The 20878-nt window shown below is 36.4% G+C and overlaps 1 protein-coding gene across 5 annotated transcripts in view; it reads right to left on the bottom strand.

Annotated features, from left to right (window-relative positions):
* Positions 1 to 20571, bottom strand: part of YTHDF3 (YTH N6-methyladenosine RNA binding protein 3) — a 46613-nt gene extending 26042 nt beyond the window's left edge. Inside the window, exons 1-5 of one of the 5 annotated variants that reach the window (XM_036755417.1) lie at positions 20241 to 20565; positions 19734 to 19758; positions 17343 to 17780; positions 13589 to 13674; positions 7569 to 9170 (exon numbers count right to left, since the gene is read on the bottom strand). In XM_036755417.1, coding sequence (XP_036611312.1) covers positions 7569 to 9170; positions 13589 to 13674; positions 17343 to 17427 — 1773 coding nt within the window. In that variant the 5' untranslated portion in view covers positions 17428 to 17780; positions 19734 to 19758; positions 20241 to 20565. Of the gene's footprint in view, positions 1 to 7568; positions 9171 to 13588; positions 13675 to 15862; positions 16012 to 17342; positions 17781 to 19733; positions 19759 to 20240 lie in introns of those variants that run through there. The other 4 variants (XM_036755424.1, XM_036755439.1, XM_036755444.1 and 1 more) reach the window with 4 other exon arrangements.
* Between the last annotated feature and the right edge of the window lie 307 nt (positions 20572 to 20878).

The following is a 20878-nucleotide window of genomic DNA, read 5'->3' as shown; positions in this document are numbered from 1 at the left end:
CTTTAAAGTCATGTGAGTATTTTTATTTAAGAGAAAGAATGACATTATCACTTAACTAAAATGTGTTGAGTTTACTGCATCGAAATATCAATGTCCACCTAATTAAAAAGTTTGGTTTTCCTCTTGAATTTTCCCCAATTTATACCATTTCCCCAGTCAGAATTAATGAGCTAAGATAAATATGTTCTCTGACCTTCAAATTTAACCTTACACATTCTATTTTGGCATTTGGAGGCAAGGCCACAGAAGCTATTCATTTATTTCACCCTATTTGACTCTCTCAATTTCAACTCTCAACATCTAAGTGTTCCTTAATTCAAATATAAAGAAGAACTAAATAGTATATAAGGACTGATTCCAAACTTTCTCATATTTGGCTCAAACTATCAAGGTAACAATGTTACCATCAGAGATACATTAACTTATCTCTTCTCTCCTTAAATGTAAATGGCTTCTCTGTGCACAAAATGGGGGAAGAAAAGGTATGGAAATGACCAGGATTAATTTAGTATTGTTCTGACACTCATATTTCTTAAAAATCTCTCACATTTTGATTCACTTTCAAAGTAGATTATCTTACCTAATTAAATTAATTCAAAAATTTAATGTTTTTTCTATGGCTAAACAAATAATCCCAAAAGCTATATGGAACAACAAGTGAATGACTTAAATGTAATCAAACTTTAAATAAAGTAATGGTTCACAAAAATTTTCATATTATATCATCTTTCCATGACCTCACTCCCAATCCCCTCAAAGAAAACTGTGTGTGTGTGTGTGTGTGTGTGTGTGTGTATGTGTGTATGGGGGAGGGTTAGAAAAAAAGTGATGGGTGGTAACAAGAGGAAAAGGGCCACAGTTTCTTCATAATTCTGTGAAATATGTAGTTGCAAGTATCATCCCTATTTTGCACATAAGGAATTTGAGTTAACTTCATTAGCACCATATTCCAATCAACAGACAAACTATCAATGAGCTATGTAAGTAAGAGAAAAGTACTTAAAAACTGGTGAAAGGCAGTATGACACAATGGAAAGTCAGCCTTAGTCAAGCAGATCTAAGTTCAAGTCAGTCTCTCTCTCTCTCTCTCTCTCTCTCTCTCTCTCTAATACATATAGGTTTTCAGTCCCCTTAAACAACTCTTAAGAATTACAAGCAGAACAGCTGCTTATCTGCATTGGTAGAAGTTTTCCATCTTAAGTCCTATAGCAATTAAACCTTGAATGGGGACAATATATTTATATAATTGGTATAAGGTTATATGAACTTACGTTTATTTTTATATTTCAATAAGGAAGGTGGAGTTTAATGGCTAATTTCCTGTATCAACATGATATAATTCTGAGATACCTACTAATATTCAAGAGTCCATATTAAAGGAAGAACTTTCAATAACTTCAATGTCTCTTGGATTATAAGGACATCCCAGGTTATCAGAATGTCTCCAATGTATTTCTGACAAACAGACAAAATGCTATGCCAATGTGTGTACGTGCTTCTAGTCTCCAATGATGGTTTAAAAATTTTTTATGCTCTTATTAAGAACTTTTTCCATTATGATGGAATGGAGGAAAAATAGGAAGATACATATGAAAGCCCAAGAGAAAACAACCCTCCAGAAAGCTATTTTTGCATATAGTCTTAGAGCAGGTGTCAACTATTAAAGTAAGAAGCACAGGAATAAAAAAGAAATTGAAGTGAAACACTGGTACTATTCAACATATGCAGAGTAGATGTACTATTGGAAAACTTAAGTGAATTTTTATAATCTCATATCACTGACTTACACTATATGAATATTATAGGCATAGACTCAACTATCAATATAGGACCGCAACAGGTATTGTCACAGAGGATATTCAGAATCCAAACAGAAAAAGCCTATTGTAAACCATAAGGAATTTGGAGATGTGAAAGAAATTAATATTCTATTCTTGGGGCACAAGGCCATTAAAAACTGTCCTTTATCAAGAGATTCAATCTTTTAGAAAATCTTCCCTTCTTCTGAACCAATATCCTCATCTCTTTTTCCCCTCCCTCTCTACTTACTGATTACTGCAGATCTTCAGATACTTTTGTTTACAATAAAATGTTAGGTTTTACACACATGAAAGAAAGATAACATATGGTTATAAGCAAAGACTCAGAAAAGGATTAAAGGAAATCTTAACATTTTGAAAGTGATTTTTCAGGGGCAGCCAGGTGGCGCAGTGAGTAGAGTACTGGCCCTGGAGTTGGGAGGACCAAATTCGGCCTCAGACACCTGACACACTTACTAGCTGTGTGATCTTGGGCAAGTCACTTAACTCCAACTGCCCTGCCTTCCCCACCTCAAAAAAAAAGAAAATGATCTTTCGGATACAAGATTAATTTGTGCTACATCCACTTTACAAGGTGAAAAGTCTGCCTATAAGGTTGTCATTTAATATGCCACCTGACTTTTCCCTTGTAACTCATGACTGAAACGTGCTGAATTATACTTGAGTTGTGGAGACCAGAGTGTAGTAGCTTTGCACTATATAACAAAATGGTAACTATTAAAAGAGAAGGTAAATGCTGAGGATGTATAATCATGTCAAGTTTTCAATTCAATTTGGAAAAATGTTTGATAAAATGGAATACATAAAATGTATACAAGCAGTTTATATTCTGAAAGCCTACTTATCTTACTGTATTTTAAATTACTTGTTTAGAACTGCAAATATATTTTTCTCCCCCAAAATAGCATAATAAATAATGAATGGTTAGGCTCAGATCTTTATCGAAAAATGCCAAATGAACCCCCAAACGTTACTGAAACAGCATTATTAGTGGCCAACCAAAGCCCTTCTGCCTAGGATCCTATAGCTTCTTTAAGCCTAGAGGACAAGTAAGCCCATAAATGGACAAAGGCTGGGTGGAGCTTCTCAGCAAAAAGGAAAACAGGAGAAAAGCAAGAGGATGGTTCCTGGAAATTTGCGTGACAAGTACAGGGTTCATAGAGTGGTAACAGCCATATAATTGTATGGGTTCTTTGAAAATCAAAAACAGAGGGTTATGCAGTGGGAAAAGCACTGAGCTTGTGCTAAGACCTCAAATTCCAGCTATCCAGCTATGAGACACAATCTTTTTTACCTTGGACAAGTCATATAACTTCCCCAATCTTCAATTTCCTCATATGCAGAAACTGGGATGATATTTAAAGTGCTATGTAAACGATAAAATTCAACGCTAACATCAGCTATAGGAACACTTGTAATTAATGCTACCACCAACAGTAAAGTTTTGCCTTAACTTTTTTCATCCTCAATAATTTTTACAGAGACATAACTTAGAAAAAATTGGATCATTTTAAAGTTGTTTTTCCTTATAGACTGTAAAAAAAAAATTAAAAATAAAGGCGTAATGCAAAAATATATGTACTTAATACACTTAAATGGTATAAAGTTTTTATGAGCATAATTATCAAAAACTCAACAGCTGAAATGAAGATAAATTTTTAACATGTTTTAACACTAATAAATCTTTTTCTACTTCTACTAACAGAAAATTTAAGATAAGGAAATTCGATTAAAAGCTCAGTGGAAATTGTTTTGGTTTTCCAAGTTTCCAAAGTATAAAGTATACAACATATCATAATTTCAATAATTAACTTGTTACAAGAGATTCAATTTCCAAATTCGAATTTCCAAGCAAACCAATTTGCTTCCACCTGATACTCTATAAATTTTTTCACTCATCTCTTACTGAATTAAATTCATTAAATATAAACATGCCTTCACTGTACAAGAGGTATAGTGAATAAGAGGCAAAAAAGTACAACGAAAAACATGCTATCTTTGGAATAAGAAGCTGTGGTTTCTAATTGTGATGTTTCTATTTGCAATGAACATGACCTTGGGCAAGTCATTTCTCTGGGCCTCAGTTTCCTCATCATCAGCAACAGATTGGACTAGATGAACTAGATCAGGGCTGTCCAACCTTAGGTTTTTATTGAAACAATAGACAATATATTTTGATTTACCACTTTAGTGAGAGCTCTGTGGTAGCTAGGCTTCCTTTACTAAAGCATTCATGTAAATTTCTATGCTTGTAGGCCGGCCACATGAATCATATCACACTGGTCTGTGGGCTGCATTTTGAACAGCCCTGAACTAGATGAATCCTTTCCAGTTCTAAATCTATGACCTTATGATTTAGCAAGTGATACTATGTGCAGGCACTGTGCAAAGAGCTGCAGAAAATGACAATTTAACATCAGAGTCTACCCTCAAGGAGCAGGTCACATAGATGAAGTATGATAGGAGGTAAAATGTGATAAAAATAATGAAGTAACACAAAATGGCCTCAGAAAACTCACAAACGGAGAGTTCACATTCAGTTGTCAGGCAGATGATCTGGTGAGGTGGAGGTGGTACCTAACAAGAACCCTAAAGAGAAGGATTTCCAAGAAGGATGGATGAATAGTATGCTACTATGTTCTGCATGGGAGAACCTGAGTGAACACACGTGGAAAGATATAAAGGGCACAGAAGGGAGAGACTTGTGCTTCATCTGTAAAGCCACAGAATTGGGCAAAAAAGGTAATGTTTCCTTCAAAACTCAGCTCCAGGACCACCTTCAAAATGAAACCTTTTCCAATTTTGCCCACAGCTGCTAGTGGCTATCTTTCCCCCACCTCCCAAAAACCTGCTCTGTACACTTATATATGTGTGTATATACATATATCTATGTTTGTCTATATGTCTTCCCTGATAGAACATAAATTACCTGAAGGCAAAGGTTATTTCATTTTGTTGCTCCAGGACTTAGCTCACCAATACACTGTAAACACAGGTGGAAGGGTCTCAAAAAGTATTTGTTGACTGACTTAAAATGTAGGGAGGGAGGAACAAAAGCAAGTATCTGCTATTCTAGAAAAGTAACACTGGAGAATTAACCTGGGAGTCCATGAACAGATTTCAAGTGGTCCCTGAACTTAGATGGGAAAAAAAAAATTAAACGTTATTTTTACTAATCTCTAACTGAAGTTTACCACTTCCTTTAATTATGAATGTATGCAACAATACATAGGGGTTCACTGGATTCTTCAAACTGCCAAAGAGATCCAGGACACACACATAAAGGGCCGGAAGGAAAAGGGTTTTTTTTGTCTTTTTTAAGGATAGGCAATTCTGAGCACATCTGTAGGACACAGACACTTGTGAGAGGGACAGTGCACACATGCAAGGTCAAGGGTTTGATCAAAATGAAGCACAGTCTCATACGTTAGAGGAGATCAGATCAAGGAAAAAACAGCGATGACAAGGAGGAGATTTGGACAAAAGAGGAAGGATAAGGACATAGTAAGGTCTTGGATGCTAGGAGGAGGTGCTAATGATGACAGTTATCATTTACATAACTAGTCACTTTAAGGTTAGCAAAGTCATTTACATTATCTCATTCGATACTCACAAAAACTTCTAAGGTGTGTATATGAGGTAATTACAGATGAGGAAACTGGGACATGGTGAAATTATGTGATTTGCTAAAGGTCATACAGCTAGTGTATGTCAAAAAGTGAGATTTAAACCCAGGTTTCTCCTGACTCCCACCCCAACAACCTTTCAGTTATCATAAAGCCACAGATGGCTTCAACCTTTTCAGTCAGATGAGGTCTTTTTTTTGGGGGGGGGAGGGGTGGTTGGTGGGATGGAGAGTGGGAGGTCTGCAGAAGTAATGGTGAGGTGGTTTAGACTGTGAATGTGATTGACTCATGAGACAAATAAAAGGCAGGCTAAGCAGTATGCAAGGGTCTCAAATGAAGTTACCGTATTTCCCCATGTATAAGACGTACCCTTTCCTGAAAGATTTGGGATCTAAAGATTTTTTTTACTTGGATTTCCCGCTTTTTTGCACTTGTCTTTGAGCTCATTGTTTCACATTTGTTACCAGTATGTTAGGTTACGTTTTGCCACATTCTGCCCAGAAATGGCTCAGAAAAGATTTTCGTACAGTGCTGAATTCAAGTTAAAAGTGATCCAGTTTGCAAAAGTGAACGGAAATCGTGCTGCTGAACGTTAAGTTTGGTCCTCCTCCAACTGAGAAAACAATCCAAGACTGGCTACGGGAAGAAGAAGCCCTACTCTAAACACCACGGCAGAAGAAGGCCATGAGAGGCAAGAGTGAAGAAACCAACTATAGGAGAAGTTTGTACCTGGGTGAAAAGATCCTGGGATAATATCAAGATTGGGATCATTGTCAAGTCATTTAAGAAGTGTGGCATTTCAAATGCCATGAGATGAAACTGAGGATGAGGCAATATATGAAGACAGTGATTCATCATCAAACACAGATGAGGACAAGCTAATGGATGGGAGTTTTGACAATGACGAGTTGTTTGAGTTTTATGATGAATAAAATTTGAGTTCAATAACTTTATGTAATACATTTTTTTCCCCCAAATTTCGGGCCCCAAAATTAAGGTATGTCTTATACATGGGGAAAATACAGTAAGTAACATGAATTTACAGTTATCCTAATCAGTAGGATTTTGAGATTTCTTTCAGTATTACACAACAGCAGGAACAGAAAAGTATTTGGTAGGGGTGTTCCCGAGTTAAGAATTAAAAGGGTGGAAAGAGAGGAAGGACAAAGGCTTTAAGGGTAAGAATTTTTTTATTTCAATAGATATGGGATTAATGAAAGAAGAAGGAAGTGAAGCCAGGGAACAAGAGAACAGAGAAGATCAAGAGTTAAGCATAAAGAACAGATTCAGGAGTGACACAGCAGGAATGTTAGAAAAGTAGGAGTCTACCTGGAGAGAAGAATTTCAGAGTTTAGGATTTTGCAGGTAGATGGTTTCAAACCATGGTAAAGTCTAACATGTAAGCAACCCTACATATGACTGAGGTAAAGTGAAGTAAGAGGTCATAGGAGTTGAGGTCATGAGGAGTTGATCAAACTGAGAGATCATGCTTCAGATGATAGATACTGATGTTCCCAAGTAGGATGGCCAAGAGGGAGGAAGAAAAGGAAGACTAGTCTTAGAAAGCTGTATATAAAACATATTGTTATCAACCAAAGATTTAAAAGCTGGCTATTTATCAAGGAATCCTGAAATGATTTGTTGGTAAACCAAGTAATTGTTTTGTAAACATTAACCATTCTTCATGACTCCAATTGTTCTTTTAGAAAATCATTATCAAATGCTGGGTTTGCTCTGTCTTTAGGTGGCACACATATCCATGCTCATTTAAATCACCACAATGAATAGAGCTTTTATTTCATAAATTATTACAAATGACACAAGGCAAAAACAAATATTTGTGAATTTTCGGGCAAGAACTACATATTCTGACTGTCACCCAAATAACACTAAACTATCTTTTTTTTTTTTTTTTGAGGGAAGGCAGGGCCATTGGGGTTAAGTAACTTGCCCATGGTCACACATCTTGTAAGTGTGTCAAATGTCTGAGGCCGAATTTGAACTCAGGTCCTCCTGACTTCAGAGCTGGTGCTCTACTCACTGGCACTAAACTATCTTAATAATAAGTCCTGAATTCTGTAAAAAAAATTTATTTTAAATATAGCACTTATTCTCATCTTACCCTACGCATGGCTTCCTCCTCCTCTTGACGCTTTTCATAATGTGCAAAGTCATCAAAGATTGAGGTGGTATGCTTGAAAGTAGCAATTATTTTAAGCACTTGCTTAGCTTTTTCTAGGGGTACCTCTTGAGTGTCCCTTGAATTGGTAACTGGTTTGTTGTCATTATTTTCCAAACGAATGTGCCGCAACTGGTTATTGGGAACGTCTTTGACAAAGATCCATTTAACATCAAACTTGCCCTTCCACTTATCCTGAGACCAGACTCCAGCATATGCATTGTAGTCCACAACAGACTTCATCTCAGCCACTCCACAAAAGTGTCCACTACCATTCACACTGAAGAGTAAATAGAGTGGACCTTTGCCATTCAGAGAACGGTAAGCTGCATCCAAACGCTTATTACCGTGTTCAGTACTACACCAGATAGAGTACTTAATGGAACGATGTATATCGTCCTCAGAATAGCTTTTGATTATAAACACACGTCCATTCTTCAGGTTCCAATCAAAGTCTTTGGGATTATAGTTATTTATGGCCTTTAGTTTTTCCAGCACTGGGTGTACCTCTACTCCAGACGGTGAAGAGCTGACAGGAACAACACCTAAACCAAAGTTTTCACTGCCTGCTCCATTGTTCTGGTTGAAACCTACTCCTCTGTTACGAGGAGCTACCCAACGATTCTGCAGCTGCTGCGGTTGCTGCTGCTGCACTTGGTGAGGCTGGGCCTGTGGCTGAGGTCCTTGTTGCTGTTGTGGTTGTGGTGGTTGAGGCTGCTGTTGAGGCAGTTGGCTTTGCACCAATGGTGGTGGTTGAATTAATGGCTGAGGCTGCTGGATTATAGTCTGAGGAGGCAGAACTGGCTGGGTGGGCGGAGCTTTTACCACTGACCCTTTGTCATCCCAAGTTCCAATATTCATGTTATGCTTTATAGGAGGTGGTGGCACAGCAGGTCCCCCAATTCCCACATTGCCCTTAGGTTTAAGTTTCGGTTGAGGTTTGGCAGGCTTTCTGGCAATGGCAGCCCAAGAGGTCGGTTTTGGTGCTGAACTGCTAACTGGGGGTACACTATTTGCTGCAATGCTTGTCATACCTGTACTGCTCAAAGCGGAACCTACAGTTTTTGTCACAGCAGCTGTCATATCACCACCAATTTTCAGTCCGGTCATGCCTTGCTCAATACTACTAATGCCAGGCACCTTACTCAAAGTATCATTGCCAAATCCAGCCTGTCCATCAGTTATGGCTCTCCCGAGAGAGCTAGGTGGATAACCATAGCTGCTACTATAAGCAGAACTTTGTGTTGATTGTCCCTGAGATCCACTTGTCCCCCAGGTAGAGAAATCTGCATTCCCAGGAAAAAAATTAAATCCATGTTGACCAAGGAATGGGGGAGTATTTCCTAAAGCCCCAGGTTGACTAAAGACACCATCAGGTATATAATGATGTTCACCATTGCTCATCTGTCCATAGGTTGTTAAATATGGCATAGGTGGGTCTCCAGCTGTGGACCATGCTGCTTCACCAAGAGAATACGGAAATCCAATGGATGGAGCATAGTAACTAGGCATGTATGGATCTGACATTGGTGGATAGCTATTACTCTGAAAAAGAAAATCCAAAAATCAGTAGTGAAATGTATCTTTATTCATAGGCAAACAAATTTCAACAATCCAAGTTACTTCAAAAAATACATGAGGTAAGCTCTACTTTATCATACCCAGTACGGACAGTTCTTGCATAAGTGGACCCTCCAGCAGACTTCCGCCTCCCCTTATGTAGCACCACATGGCCTGGCCCCCTTTGCATATCTACACCCTATAGCCCAAGTGGCTTCGGTGCCCAGAAGACAAGGCCCCTGGCTGGGGGCTGCACCAGTGCTCCTACTGGTGGCTACCCCTGTCCCTGCAGTTACACAGGAAGTCAAATTTGCACAATGTGAATTTATGGAAAGTAAGAACTGTCTGTATATAAAGATAAAAACACACTCTTTCCTAAAATTAGGGATTATTTACATTTTTTAAAAGTTTCTTCACCAGAGTATTTCCTATAATGATTCTTTAAATAAGCAAGTTCTTCCAGGGTATTTAAGACAATCTGATTTGCAAAATGCTGACTTACATGCACTCAAGATATATACTATTATTCAATAGAAAACACACTTGATTAAGTCAAGAGACTAGTATTATAATCATGGCTCTGCTGTATGAGCTTGGATCAAGTCCTTAAAGTGTCTAAGCTGCAGGCTTCCTAATCTTTAAAATCCTAAAGTAAGGGAACTGGGAGGCAGTCTGGTGGAGCAGAGGAAATAATTTTGGACTTGGACTCAAAAAGTTTTGAACCTCAAAAAGGTTCAAATTTTGACTCTGCCACTTATTAGCAGTGACACTGGGCAAGTTATTTAACCTCTTTAAGTGTCCACGTCCACAATGGAAAAATGAAAGGACTGGCCAGATGACCTTGAAGGTACTTTCCATGCCCTATTACATAATGTAGCTTTAAACTTTAAGTTTCAGACAGCTAAGAGTTAAAAAGAGAACTCAGAAACTGATCACCTAATTTGACACCCTCTTTTTAGAGATGAGGAAACCGAGACCTAGAAAAATTACGTGGTTTGTCCCAAAGTCTGAGAGGCAGGAATAGGCAGAGCTGGGATTCAACTCACATCTCATGATTTCTGGTCTAATACTCTATGAATAAGGGGATGCTCCTTGATATTTTTATGGGCTCCCAACATTCACAAACACTTGTTAAAGTCATTTTTAATTTAATTAGGTTAATTGTGAGATGTTTCAAATCTACTTAAGGACTCAAAAACGACTAGAAAGAACTATATTTTCTTATTAATCAACATAAAACAATGACTGACTTTCATGCAAAATGGCTGAGAAAAAATAAATGGCAGAGCTTTTGAGGAACATCAGTACTTAAAGGAGATCAGGAGATCTATGCTGTTATAAAGGAAAACTTAGAATATAGCTAACAACCTTAGGGGCAATCATCCTTAAAGCAGGGATAAAGCTGAGGGGTGCTATTGTAATTTAGAGAATATAAGATACATCGATGGCCCCAATATAGTATTATTATGCCAAAATAATATTCCAGCAGTTCAAAACAGAACAAATTTTCTTAGTCTGACCATATCCTACTTCCAAATCTTGAATCACTTCCTGAATCTGACAGCCACGGAACAAAACAGCTGACACAGAAAAAAAATTAATGGCTATAATAAGCAAATAGAAGATATGCTCATGGGCTTACAGGGGGGAATTCCCATTCAGTTCAGATTTCTAGAAGAATGGCAAAGTTAACTTTTTATTTTCATCAAGGGAGTTCTGAAGAACAAGGGGGACAAAATCTCATCCTACAATACTTTAGATGAAGTAGTACAGCAACACTTCCCATATTTACAAACTCAAGGACTGAATTCCTAGTCAAAGATCAAAGCAGAGTCTGTATAACCAGCTGAGAACATTTTTTAAATACAGTGGGACTGTTTAATAATTACTTTTAGAAACACTAAAACTGAGGAAGGAGGGAGAAGTAATTTAAATTCTTAACTTCAAAAATAAAGACATTTGGGGGAAAAACTCCTAACAAACTTATACATTCACTTATTAATATAACTTTCAGAAGAAAGAGAAAGAGTCTTAGAGATTGCCTAGTTCAAAAAAAGAATTAGGACTAGAATCCAGGTCTCATGCAATTAGGAAACAGAATTTATACCCTATCAAGCTACCTACAAATAAACACGAATGGGACACAAACTGAGGAAATATACTTTAATATTGATGGCACATATACAAAATGTCCCTTCATTATAGATAGAAGAAAACAACATGAAACATGTTTTGTACTCTTTTCATATGGGTATTGTAAATGCTAGAAAGAACTTGTATTAGTTTGTCACTAATGATTGTATTTACTTGAAAGCCAGTGATTTTCTAATATTCAAAGGCACTGTTGTTACAATGATAATTAGCCCTACTTAATTCCATGTATGAAACATTGACACAGGATTCACTGCATTGCATTTGAAAACTTTTTAGAGTAAAGTTATCCAATAAAATAGACTGTATATGCTCTTATTTCATAAATGTCTAACATCTTATATTTGTGCAGAAGTACCAGCTGACAGTAAAAGCTTTCTAATCCAGTATTTTAGCAATTAAAAAACAATTTGGAAATTATTATATTTGAATATCATTGAATCCAAATGGTTGGTAAAATATTTTCCTCTTCTTGCTACCGAGGGAGTAAACTACACAGGCATAATGCTGCACATACTGTTAGACATGGTTAATGTCCATTTTTGCTTGTTTCTTTTTCTTAAAAAGGAAAACTCTATAAGAGGAAAGTTATTGAGAAATAACAGGGATGTGATAAAACAAAAAAACCTTAATAAAATTTTAATATTACCCGATTTCAAAAGTGACTACTCTGGGGACACCACAATTCCTTTTGAACAAATAGAAGATAGTTATTTTCAACGTGGTTTTTAGTGTTATGGTAATCATGCTGTTGCCAGAAAGCAAATAAATAAGTCATTACTTTTTTTAGATATATCGATATTTAGAAATCTAACCAGAGCACTTTATTGATGCTCTCAAGAAAAATGAGCTTATTTTACAATCAGAATTCTTCTGTAAGAAATGTTATTTAGGAAGCAGGTAAGAAATGTGGTCAAATTTCCAGAAGTCTACAAAAAAGCAGAAAAAGCTGCTTATCCCACTTGGTCCAGGATTTGTTCCATAAAATTATTCTACTGTATCAAGTGACATCTGTCTGTCATTGTTAAATAGAATTTCAACTTTCCAATCAATTTCATAAGATGATATTTCGGCATGATTGTTTTACATATGAAATTGAATTTTAAGATGAGGCAAGCTAAAGTTAAAATAAAGCATGTAAAGTGTTAATTATTAAACCCAAACTATTTTTATCAATTGCAAAATAGATCAATTCTTATTAAGTAAAATTTATTTAAATTATTTTTATCATAATTAAAATTGTTATCCAAGTACACTGCTAGTTCACCTTTCTTTAATCAAAAGTATATTTTTGTTGTCTACTATTAATAAAGTTCATTTTTAAAAGGCACACACTATATAATGAGTTAGAAATAATATACGTATATAAAATTAAAAGGCAATTCAACATGTAAAGCTTTAAATGCTGGTTTATTTGGGCAACTAACTTCACATTCACAACATCTCCCAAAATGTTTTTACTGTAGACAGGGTTTTTTCATCTTAATAAATAAAAACACTAAAATATTCTATTAAAATGGACTAATATAAATTTCTAAGATTCTATGAACATACCAATTTTTGAGTAATGAAGTTAGAACTATACTTGATTAACAGAAATGTTTCAGTCGCTAACAAAACAGATGACTCCCAGAAGTCATTACAATTAAAGAAAAAATACTTTCCTAAAACAAAAAATAAAATTACTATCATAATCAATAATAAAAACATGAGATATTTCAAAAATTTCTATATTAGGGTTGGATTTCTATAGTCAAAGCAAAATGACAAAATATGGTAATCGTGAGAAAACCCAGGAGCAGGCAAGATTTTTTCACTTGAAATTTCTAAAAATTATTTTAATTTTCTATTCTGCTTTATTGTGAAGTGATGCCCAAGTGTATTAAAAAATATCAAATCTTGTATTTCAGCCTTCCCCTTCCTAAAACAAAAAAACCTAGGATATATATAGCCCATCTACAAAACAGATCTTAGAAGACAACAGTTCCTGAAATAATCATCTTTACACAGAAGGTAAAATCTCTAGTCCTACAAATATCACAGCAACTCAAATTTTAAATTCATGTTACAGATACTTTCACTTATCTGTTCTTGCCTATGTTAATAAAAATTATTTCAAAAAGGTAACGTATAATATTCTATATATATAAGTTTACATTCTATATAACAAAGAGAAAAATTATGTCAGAAGACTTACAGATTATTATTTCAAGACTTACAGATTATTATTTCAGGAATGAAAATACACTCACCTGATTTGTCTGGCTACTTAGGTATGGCTCAAAATCATCATCATTCACAGCATCTTTCTGATGAATCGAACCATTTTGTACTGAAACTAAAAAAGTAAGATTGATAAGCTACTGATGACTTTCATGAAGCACTACTCAATGTCTTAAGCTAGTCATACAACAACTAAATGTATTCATTCTTGTTCAGTACAATTCAGAAAAAAATCTATGTTGCATTCATATTAATAATAGCCTTTGAAACACGTAAGTATTTAAGGGCCAGAAATCTATTTACTTTGTAACTAAACAACCAGAAAGTGACTTATATTCTGAAATCTGCCCCCTGACCTCTTCAAAGGTTAACAAAGTATATTTTACACACACATGATACAGCCAAAGGATATATGACCTGCCTTCTTACAAATGACCATATATATACTAATAAAATATCCCAACCATCCTACTATGTTTTTACATTTGAACCTAAGTTATCCCTCAATATCTATTTTAAGTAAGTTTGGTTTTATCTTATTTGCAGAGGAAGCAGAAACTGTCGAGTAAAATCACACAACCTGAATCAAAACAAAATAGAACTTTCTAAAAATAAAGTATCATATCTCTGGTTATTCCAAAGTTATTAACTTGGCTAGACCCACACTAACAGGGAAAAACCAATACTTTTGGCGAAAGAAGAAATGTTTCTTGCATTTTAGAAAAAAAATTAAAAATCCCAAAGGGGCTTAGCATAGTGTGAGAAAGGATTCCACACTAAAAGAGAAGGGAAAATATCAAAAATTGCTATAATAAATGTTCCTATACTAAATGGTACTAAGCTAGTTACTTTTATACACTAGTGTCCCTATGATTTCAACGTCTGGCTTGTAAAGCCAAATATTTAAAATCATAAAAAATTACAATACTGCCAGGTCTTGGTCCAGCTAAGAGTTGTTGCTAGGTGAAAATAAGAACAGGTTATTTGTTGGGTATATCACGGTACAAACATTTCCTCTAAACCAAAAACTAGCAGGCTGGTACAATTTGTCCAATACTATTGCCACATTAGTGCAACTGCTGACCAGCTTTCAGCCCGAATCTTGTTTATATAAAACTTGACAGTGACACATAATCAACATCTAATGGAAGGGTTTCTCAGTGTCTAACAAGCAGCATGGTAATACAGAAAGTTTGGGCTACTCTGAGGTCTGCAAAATAGGAAGGCCTGGCAACATTAACTGCTTCATTCATGTTCCTGAGGCATAGCAATATAGAATGATTTTGCATAGAAAGGTTGACATGATTCTGGCTCCACACCAAGGTAGCTCAACCAACTGTGCCTAGATTAGCAATAGAGCCTAAACTATGCTAATACCTAAGAGTTGTTCCAAACTGAAAACTATTCAGGACACCAGCAACAAATGGGATGGTTCCTTGAGTTTTGTTCCTGGTGTCAGATCTGTACCAGACTGGATCTCTTCAGTATATGAGGCTTAGTCCCTTTTATTTTTAATTTTAAAATTTTAGTTAGAGCTCCAGTTAATTACCTTTCAAAATAAACAGGTCCTTTATTGTAGATATACTGCATAGAGTGATACAGAAAGTATCATTTATTCTTCTACTACCAAGAAACAGTAGCCATTTAAATATCTAAGTTTTAAGCAAACAATTATATATTCCTATAATTTTCAGTGCTCAGGGAATAACATTCCAATACCTCCCGTAAACCTGTTTAGAATTTAAACATTAAAGTACAGAAGGCTTTTCTCAAATTAGCCCAAATATTTTCTATCCCAATTTCTTCACCTTCCTCGGTAGAGATTTTGAACACACTGCATATTCTACATACTATAACAATCTTCAAATCTGTAAAGTTACTCCTTCAAATTTATCTGAATATGATCGGTGATTTTACAATGATATATAAATACATCTACAAATGTCTAAAAATACTATTCAAGGAATGTCAATGCCTGAAGGAAAAGGTTTTATCAAAAGTAATTTACTCATACTGACAAGCAATTTACATAAAATTAGAATATGAAATATACTTTTCACTGAATCTCAGAGTCATTTAAGGTGAAATCAAAACCCTTAATATGAATGCATCTTTTTAAAAATATATTTCTGGAAGTCTTTTTGGTTTAGTTTTTAAATCTTTTGGTTTAGTTTTTGAATGTCACTTAACTACAATACGTTATTTTGAGACTCAAAGCTCCAGACCATGAAATAGTCATGAAATCCAACATAGTCCCGTAGTGCCGAAAACCTTCTTCAATGAAAAGAGAACAGATGACTTACATGATCCTTTGCCTGCTTACTCTGCTCTATGGAACAGAGTCAAATCAAGATAGAACATGGGCCTTAAGGAGCCAGGTGATCTTTGTTCTGGTCCTGACTACACCAAGAAGTCAGGAAAGTCAACACATCTGTGCATCAAGTTTTCCCACCTATAAAAACAGGGATAATACCATATACCCTCTATCTCCTCATAGGAATGTTCTGAGGATTAATAAAAATGAAATATTAATTAAAAATAATGACAGTAAAGTGCTTTGAAAATTTTTTTTTAATTTTGGAGGGGGAGAAAGAATCATTCAAATACAAGGCTTATCCCTGTCTGAGTTCAAGTTAATTTTTAAAGGACAATACAAATGCACATTGGGGTAGGAGTATATTATATGGGTTTACCTAATTGTATTACAATAAAATCAATGGAAGAGTTGCAATAGGGAAAAAAAAAAGTATGCCCTGAGACTCCAAGAAGTAATTTGACACTTGGTCCTTCCCCTGCTTTTTGCATCATCAGGTACTGCCTTTAAGGGAAAGTAACAGCAGATCATTTCTCCATCATACAATTTTGCTATGTTACCAGATAAAAAGTTCCATGACAAAGAATGTTCCAATTATTAGCAAACATTTGATATTTATCCTTGAATTTCAATTAAACATCTGTACTCTCATCTTACCAAGGATAGTCAAGAGTAGGCCCTAACTTAACAGAAGTACAAAATGTTTAAGAAAATACAAAACCAAAACATACAACAATTATAGGTAATACATGGTATTATCAGACTCTTGCCTTACAAGAGGAATTGCAGGAAATTCCTTTCAAATAGCTTCCATTGTGCAAGTGTTTTCCTACAAATTATTCCTATGTTCTATTCAGATCATCACTTGACACAGTAATTAAGATAGAGAAACCCAATGCTAAAAATATAAGGAGTCACTGACAACTGAGAATCAACCATAAATTAAAACACAGTATCTCTGTCGTGAACTGGGAAATGAATCTAATTTTGAAAATTCAATTTACACAAACTTGTCGGGGGCACATCTATCACACAGTATACATCGGTAATGAACACAGGAAATTTTCCATCAATTGTTACAATTTGTACCTATTATTATGTTCTGAAGAAGAATTTGAAGATAGTTTCACTTTTAATTCATTAAAGTATATAAAATTAAATGATTTAATAATTTTTTAAAAATTAGGGTAGAGTGGTTTCTTGAATTTACACTCATTTAATATCCAGTGGTGGTTTTTTTCCTCCCACCACTAATGATTATTTTGTTAATACAAGGAAAAATTCTAAAACTAAGTATTACCAGAGAAGCTCAAAGCACTTTACCAACATTATTTAATTACTGCATGTACATAACTAATGGCTGCTATTTTTTTTACGTATTAAACTAGGTTACAGGTTCCTTCCCTCTTATTCCTCCCTCAGAAGAAGCATAAAAAAAAAAGTGTGCTAGACGCACATACACTACTTACATATCAATTTTAAAGAAGTTTTCAAAATTAATTTCCAATATTTTGCAGGCAATCCAAAATTTTTCCCTCTTTCACTGTAGATCATTGTTGCAGTACAGATATAGATGAGGCGGTGAAGAGGAAATCAACAAAACATAAACTTTGTTTTCTTATAGATGACATGAAACTTGTTTTCTGACAGGCATGCTGTGCCTTCCAATTTATACAACAGAATCCAGAGGTTGTACTAAACTGCTGTAAATACAGTAATCCTCATAACACACCAGTGGGATTTATAGCTAGTATTACTATTTTCCTTTTACAGGTGGAGGGAAAATTCTGACCAAAAGGTGAAATGTGTTCAAGCTCACTTGGCAAGTCAGTAGCAACAGCCAGTATTAGAACTCAGGTCTCCTGGGACTCCCAGTCCAACGTTCTATCCATGGATGAGATTATGAACTGAACAGTAAGGGGGAAAGAAAGAAAAATTCTTGGATAAAGAACTACCCAAGGAAGCTTTCTCTATGTTTTTAAAGACAATAGAACAAAGGTGTCATTCAAGGATTAAAACTAAGTGCAATTAAAAATATTTACTCCAAGTGTCCAAAAAAACCTGCAGCTTAGAAGCATAAGAAATAATTTCAATCTGATACCAAAACCATGACATCTTTTCTACCTAAGTCAAAAATCAAATTCACTGTTAAGTAGTTGATATCCTTTTTAAAACACCATGCTAGAAAAAAACTGTATATACCTTTTAAAACTTGCTTACTTACCTTAATGCTGGAAACACAAATATTTAGCAACTTAATCACTTCCCTATTTACCTAAGTCAATTATGCCAGGTGAGTAGTTGAAAAAAACACACAAATTTCAAAGTCTTCTAGTAGGTAAGAAGACCGATAAAGAATTATTAATGGGTTAATGTCACTTCCTTCATCCTCTAAATATAAGTTCTCCAATTAAAAAAAAAGTCCCCAATAAGATGGTTTGTTAAACAGGGAATATGCATCTTACACAAAACACCTTAAAAATGAATTGCAGAAAAATGAAATTTTAATCTCAAAAACCAATGTGAATGAATGAGAGAGAGCAAGGAGAAAAGGAAAAGGGAGAGGGAGAGAAAGAGAGGGAAAGAAAAAAAAAGAGGATGGGGGGGGGGGAGAGATGCATATACTCTCCAGGTAACTGTGAAAGTGCTAATGACAATTTTATCATTCACAATACACTACACAAGTTCAGATGATTTTAGAATTTCATATAAATGAAAAGACTGATATTAAAATTAGCACCCAGTTTAGTCCAAAAATGTATGAAATGAAAAAAACATTTGACTAGAGAAAGGCAGGTCCACGTTTCAGAATTAACCAAGTTTAAAAGAGTGATGCAAAAAATAATATTTCAAGATAAATATAAGGAACATTAAAGGTGAGAGGAAAATGAACTTATATGATAGTTTAGTGGAATAAAAATTTGCTATTAAAATAGAAAATAAACAGGAAAACTACTTTTAGTTTGAATGATTTCAAACCCTACAACAATACCAGGTCAGTGATATGTCTTGCTTTCACTTAAAAAAAAAATCACTTAATTGATTCTCTTTCCTTGAAGTGTTATTTTTCCACACTTCTTCATGTCACATGATTGTCATGTTTTCATCAGCTGACTACATAGGACCATGTTATAAGCAAAGAAAATATTCCTTTGAGAGGAAAAAATATCTCCAGTAATATATATTGATTGTTAAGACTTTCAGGATGCCCTTCCCTTTATACATATAACCAATAACATAAGTTTATCAGGTCATAAATTATTCCTAAATTAGAACAAACCTTTCTCATGGACCAAAGACTCATTCACACACTAGATAAATTCCATTATATGGTGATAGCATGCTACTTCAATTTTGATTTCTTGTATGTTGTTGACTCTTAGTAATGGATTTTAGTACAATTTGTGGTTTAAGAGCGTAACAATTTTCATTAGTATGTCATACTGAATGTTAAATGGGCTGCAACTGTGATTCAATTAATCTAGAGATGTCAAACAAGACATCAGCTTTAAGAACAAACTTGTCTACATATAAAGTGCAGAAACTTTGTGGCACAGTTATGTAATACCGTATATGAGTGAACAACTGAAAGTTATCACTGTGACCATAAATATCCTTTTCCTTGGAAAAAAAAAATTTGGTTTGGAAATCTGTTCTGCACTTTTCTGCAAAAAGTGAATACAAGGCAGGAAAATGCTGAAACCCTGGGTGGCATATGAACTTATGAAAGGTGCCCTTAGTCCGATTAGTACGTTTCTATTTAAAGTACACGTTTTAAAGGAAAAAAATAAGCCAACACTCCAGCCTCAAGATTCACCCAAAAGGAAACAATATTTAGGTAAAAAACAATTCACGCTCACCTTTATTTCCTTGCCCTTTAGGTCTCTGTGTAACAAGATGAAGAACGGTTGTAGTGAGGGAGAGAGGAAGGAGGGGGAAAAGCGTGTTAATCAAAGAAATCACCAAATCCAAGTTATTTTTAACTAATTGGTGTAGAATTAACTCACCCCACCATCCCCCACCCTTCCACCATCTTTAAAGCCGTCTACCAACCACTCCTGACCGATCTGCTAGCTCTCGCCTAGTCTCTCCAGAGTGTCCCCCATGCCGGGCGCTACAGCCCAGCAGTTCTCTCCACTTCAGCACCGAACACGCGATCGCTGCCTCTGTCTGCGGCTGGGGCCCAGCGCCTACACACCGGTCGGCTCCAGCCCCGAGCAGCGGCACCACTGGCAGCTGCTGGAGCCCGGCGGGCGGGCAGCACCGTTATGGGGCCGGCAGCAGCAGGGAAGAGAAGCCGGATCTCCACTCGTGGGTGGAACCCCAGGGTTTGGGGCCTCTCTGGGCGGAGGCCTCAGCTTCCTCACCTGATCCACACTAGTGGCTGACATTCTTCACCGCAACCCGAGAGCTGCCGCTGCTGATGCCGCCGCTGCCGCCGCCGCCTGGGCCTCTCCCCGTGCACTCCCAGCCGTCGGCCGCCGCCCTCCGCCAAGTGATTGTCCCTATCGCCGCCGCTGGCTGCGAGGCCAGGAAGAAAGGAGGCTTGCACGGGGAAGACGAAGGAGGGGGGCCCCTGCTTTCTACTTGCTCGTTCCTCTTCTCTCTCTCTCACTCCGCTCCTTGGGTCCACAATGGCGGACAGACTCCCCGTCTCACTTCCGCTCCGAGCAGCCCTGACCTTCCGCTCTCCACTCTGACGTCCGCGCTGACCTCTCTGCTTTCCTCCACCCTCCCGCCACCAAGCCTTGCTCCTCCTCCTCGCCTCCACATCACGTGAGAGGGGCTCCGCAAGGCCTTATTTCCGGAAGCGGAAATGGAATTGCGTCCTACGAGGACGCACGCGCAGAAACCGATCTACCCTTTCGTGGAGCCGGGGCGGGGAGGAGGGGGCCCAGGGGCGTGTTCCACTTGGGTTTACTAACACTCTCTTCCTAGCCCGGAAAGTAGGAACGCTAGAAGAGGATGGAAGCATGTGAGAGACTTGTGGGTGAAGCACGTGGCG

Source organism: Trichosurus vulpecula, chromosome 1, assembly GCF_011100635.1.
Source record: "Trichosurus vulpecula isolate mTriVul1 chromosome 1, mTriVul1.pri, whole genome shotgun sequence".
NCBI classification, from domain to species: Eukaryota; Metazoa; Chordata; class Mammalia; order Diprotodontia; family Phalangeridae; genus Trichosurus; species Trichosurus vulpecula.
Note: the sequence above shows the minus strand (reverse complement) of the source record. Positions and strands in the feature narration are given on the sequence as shown.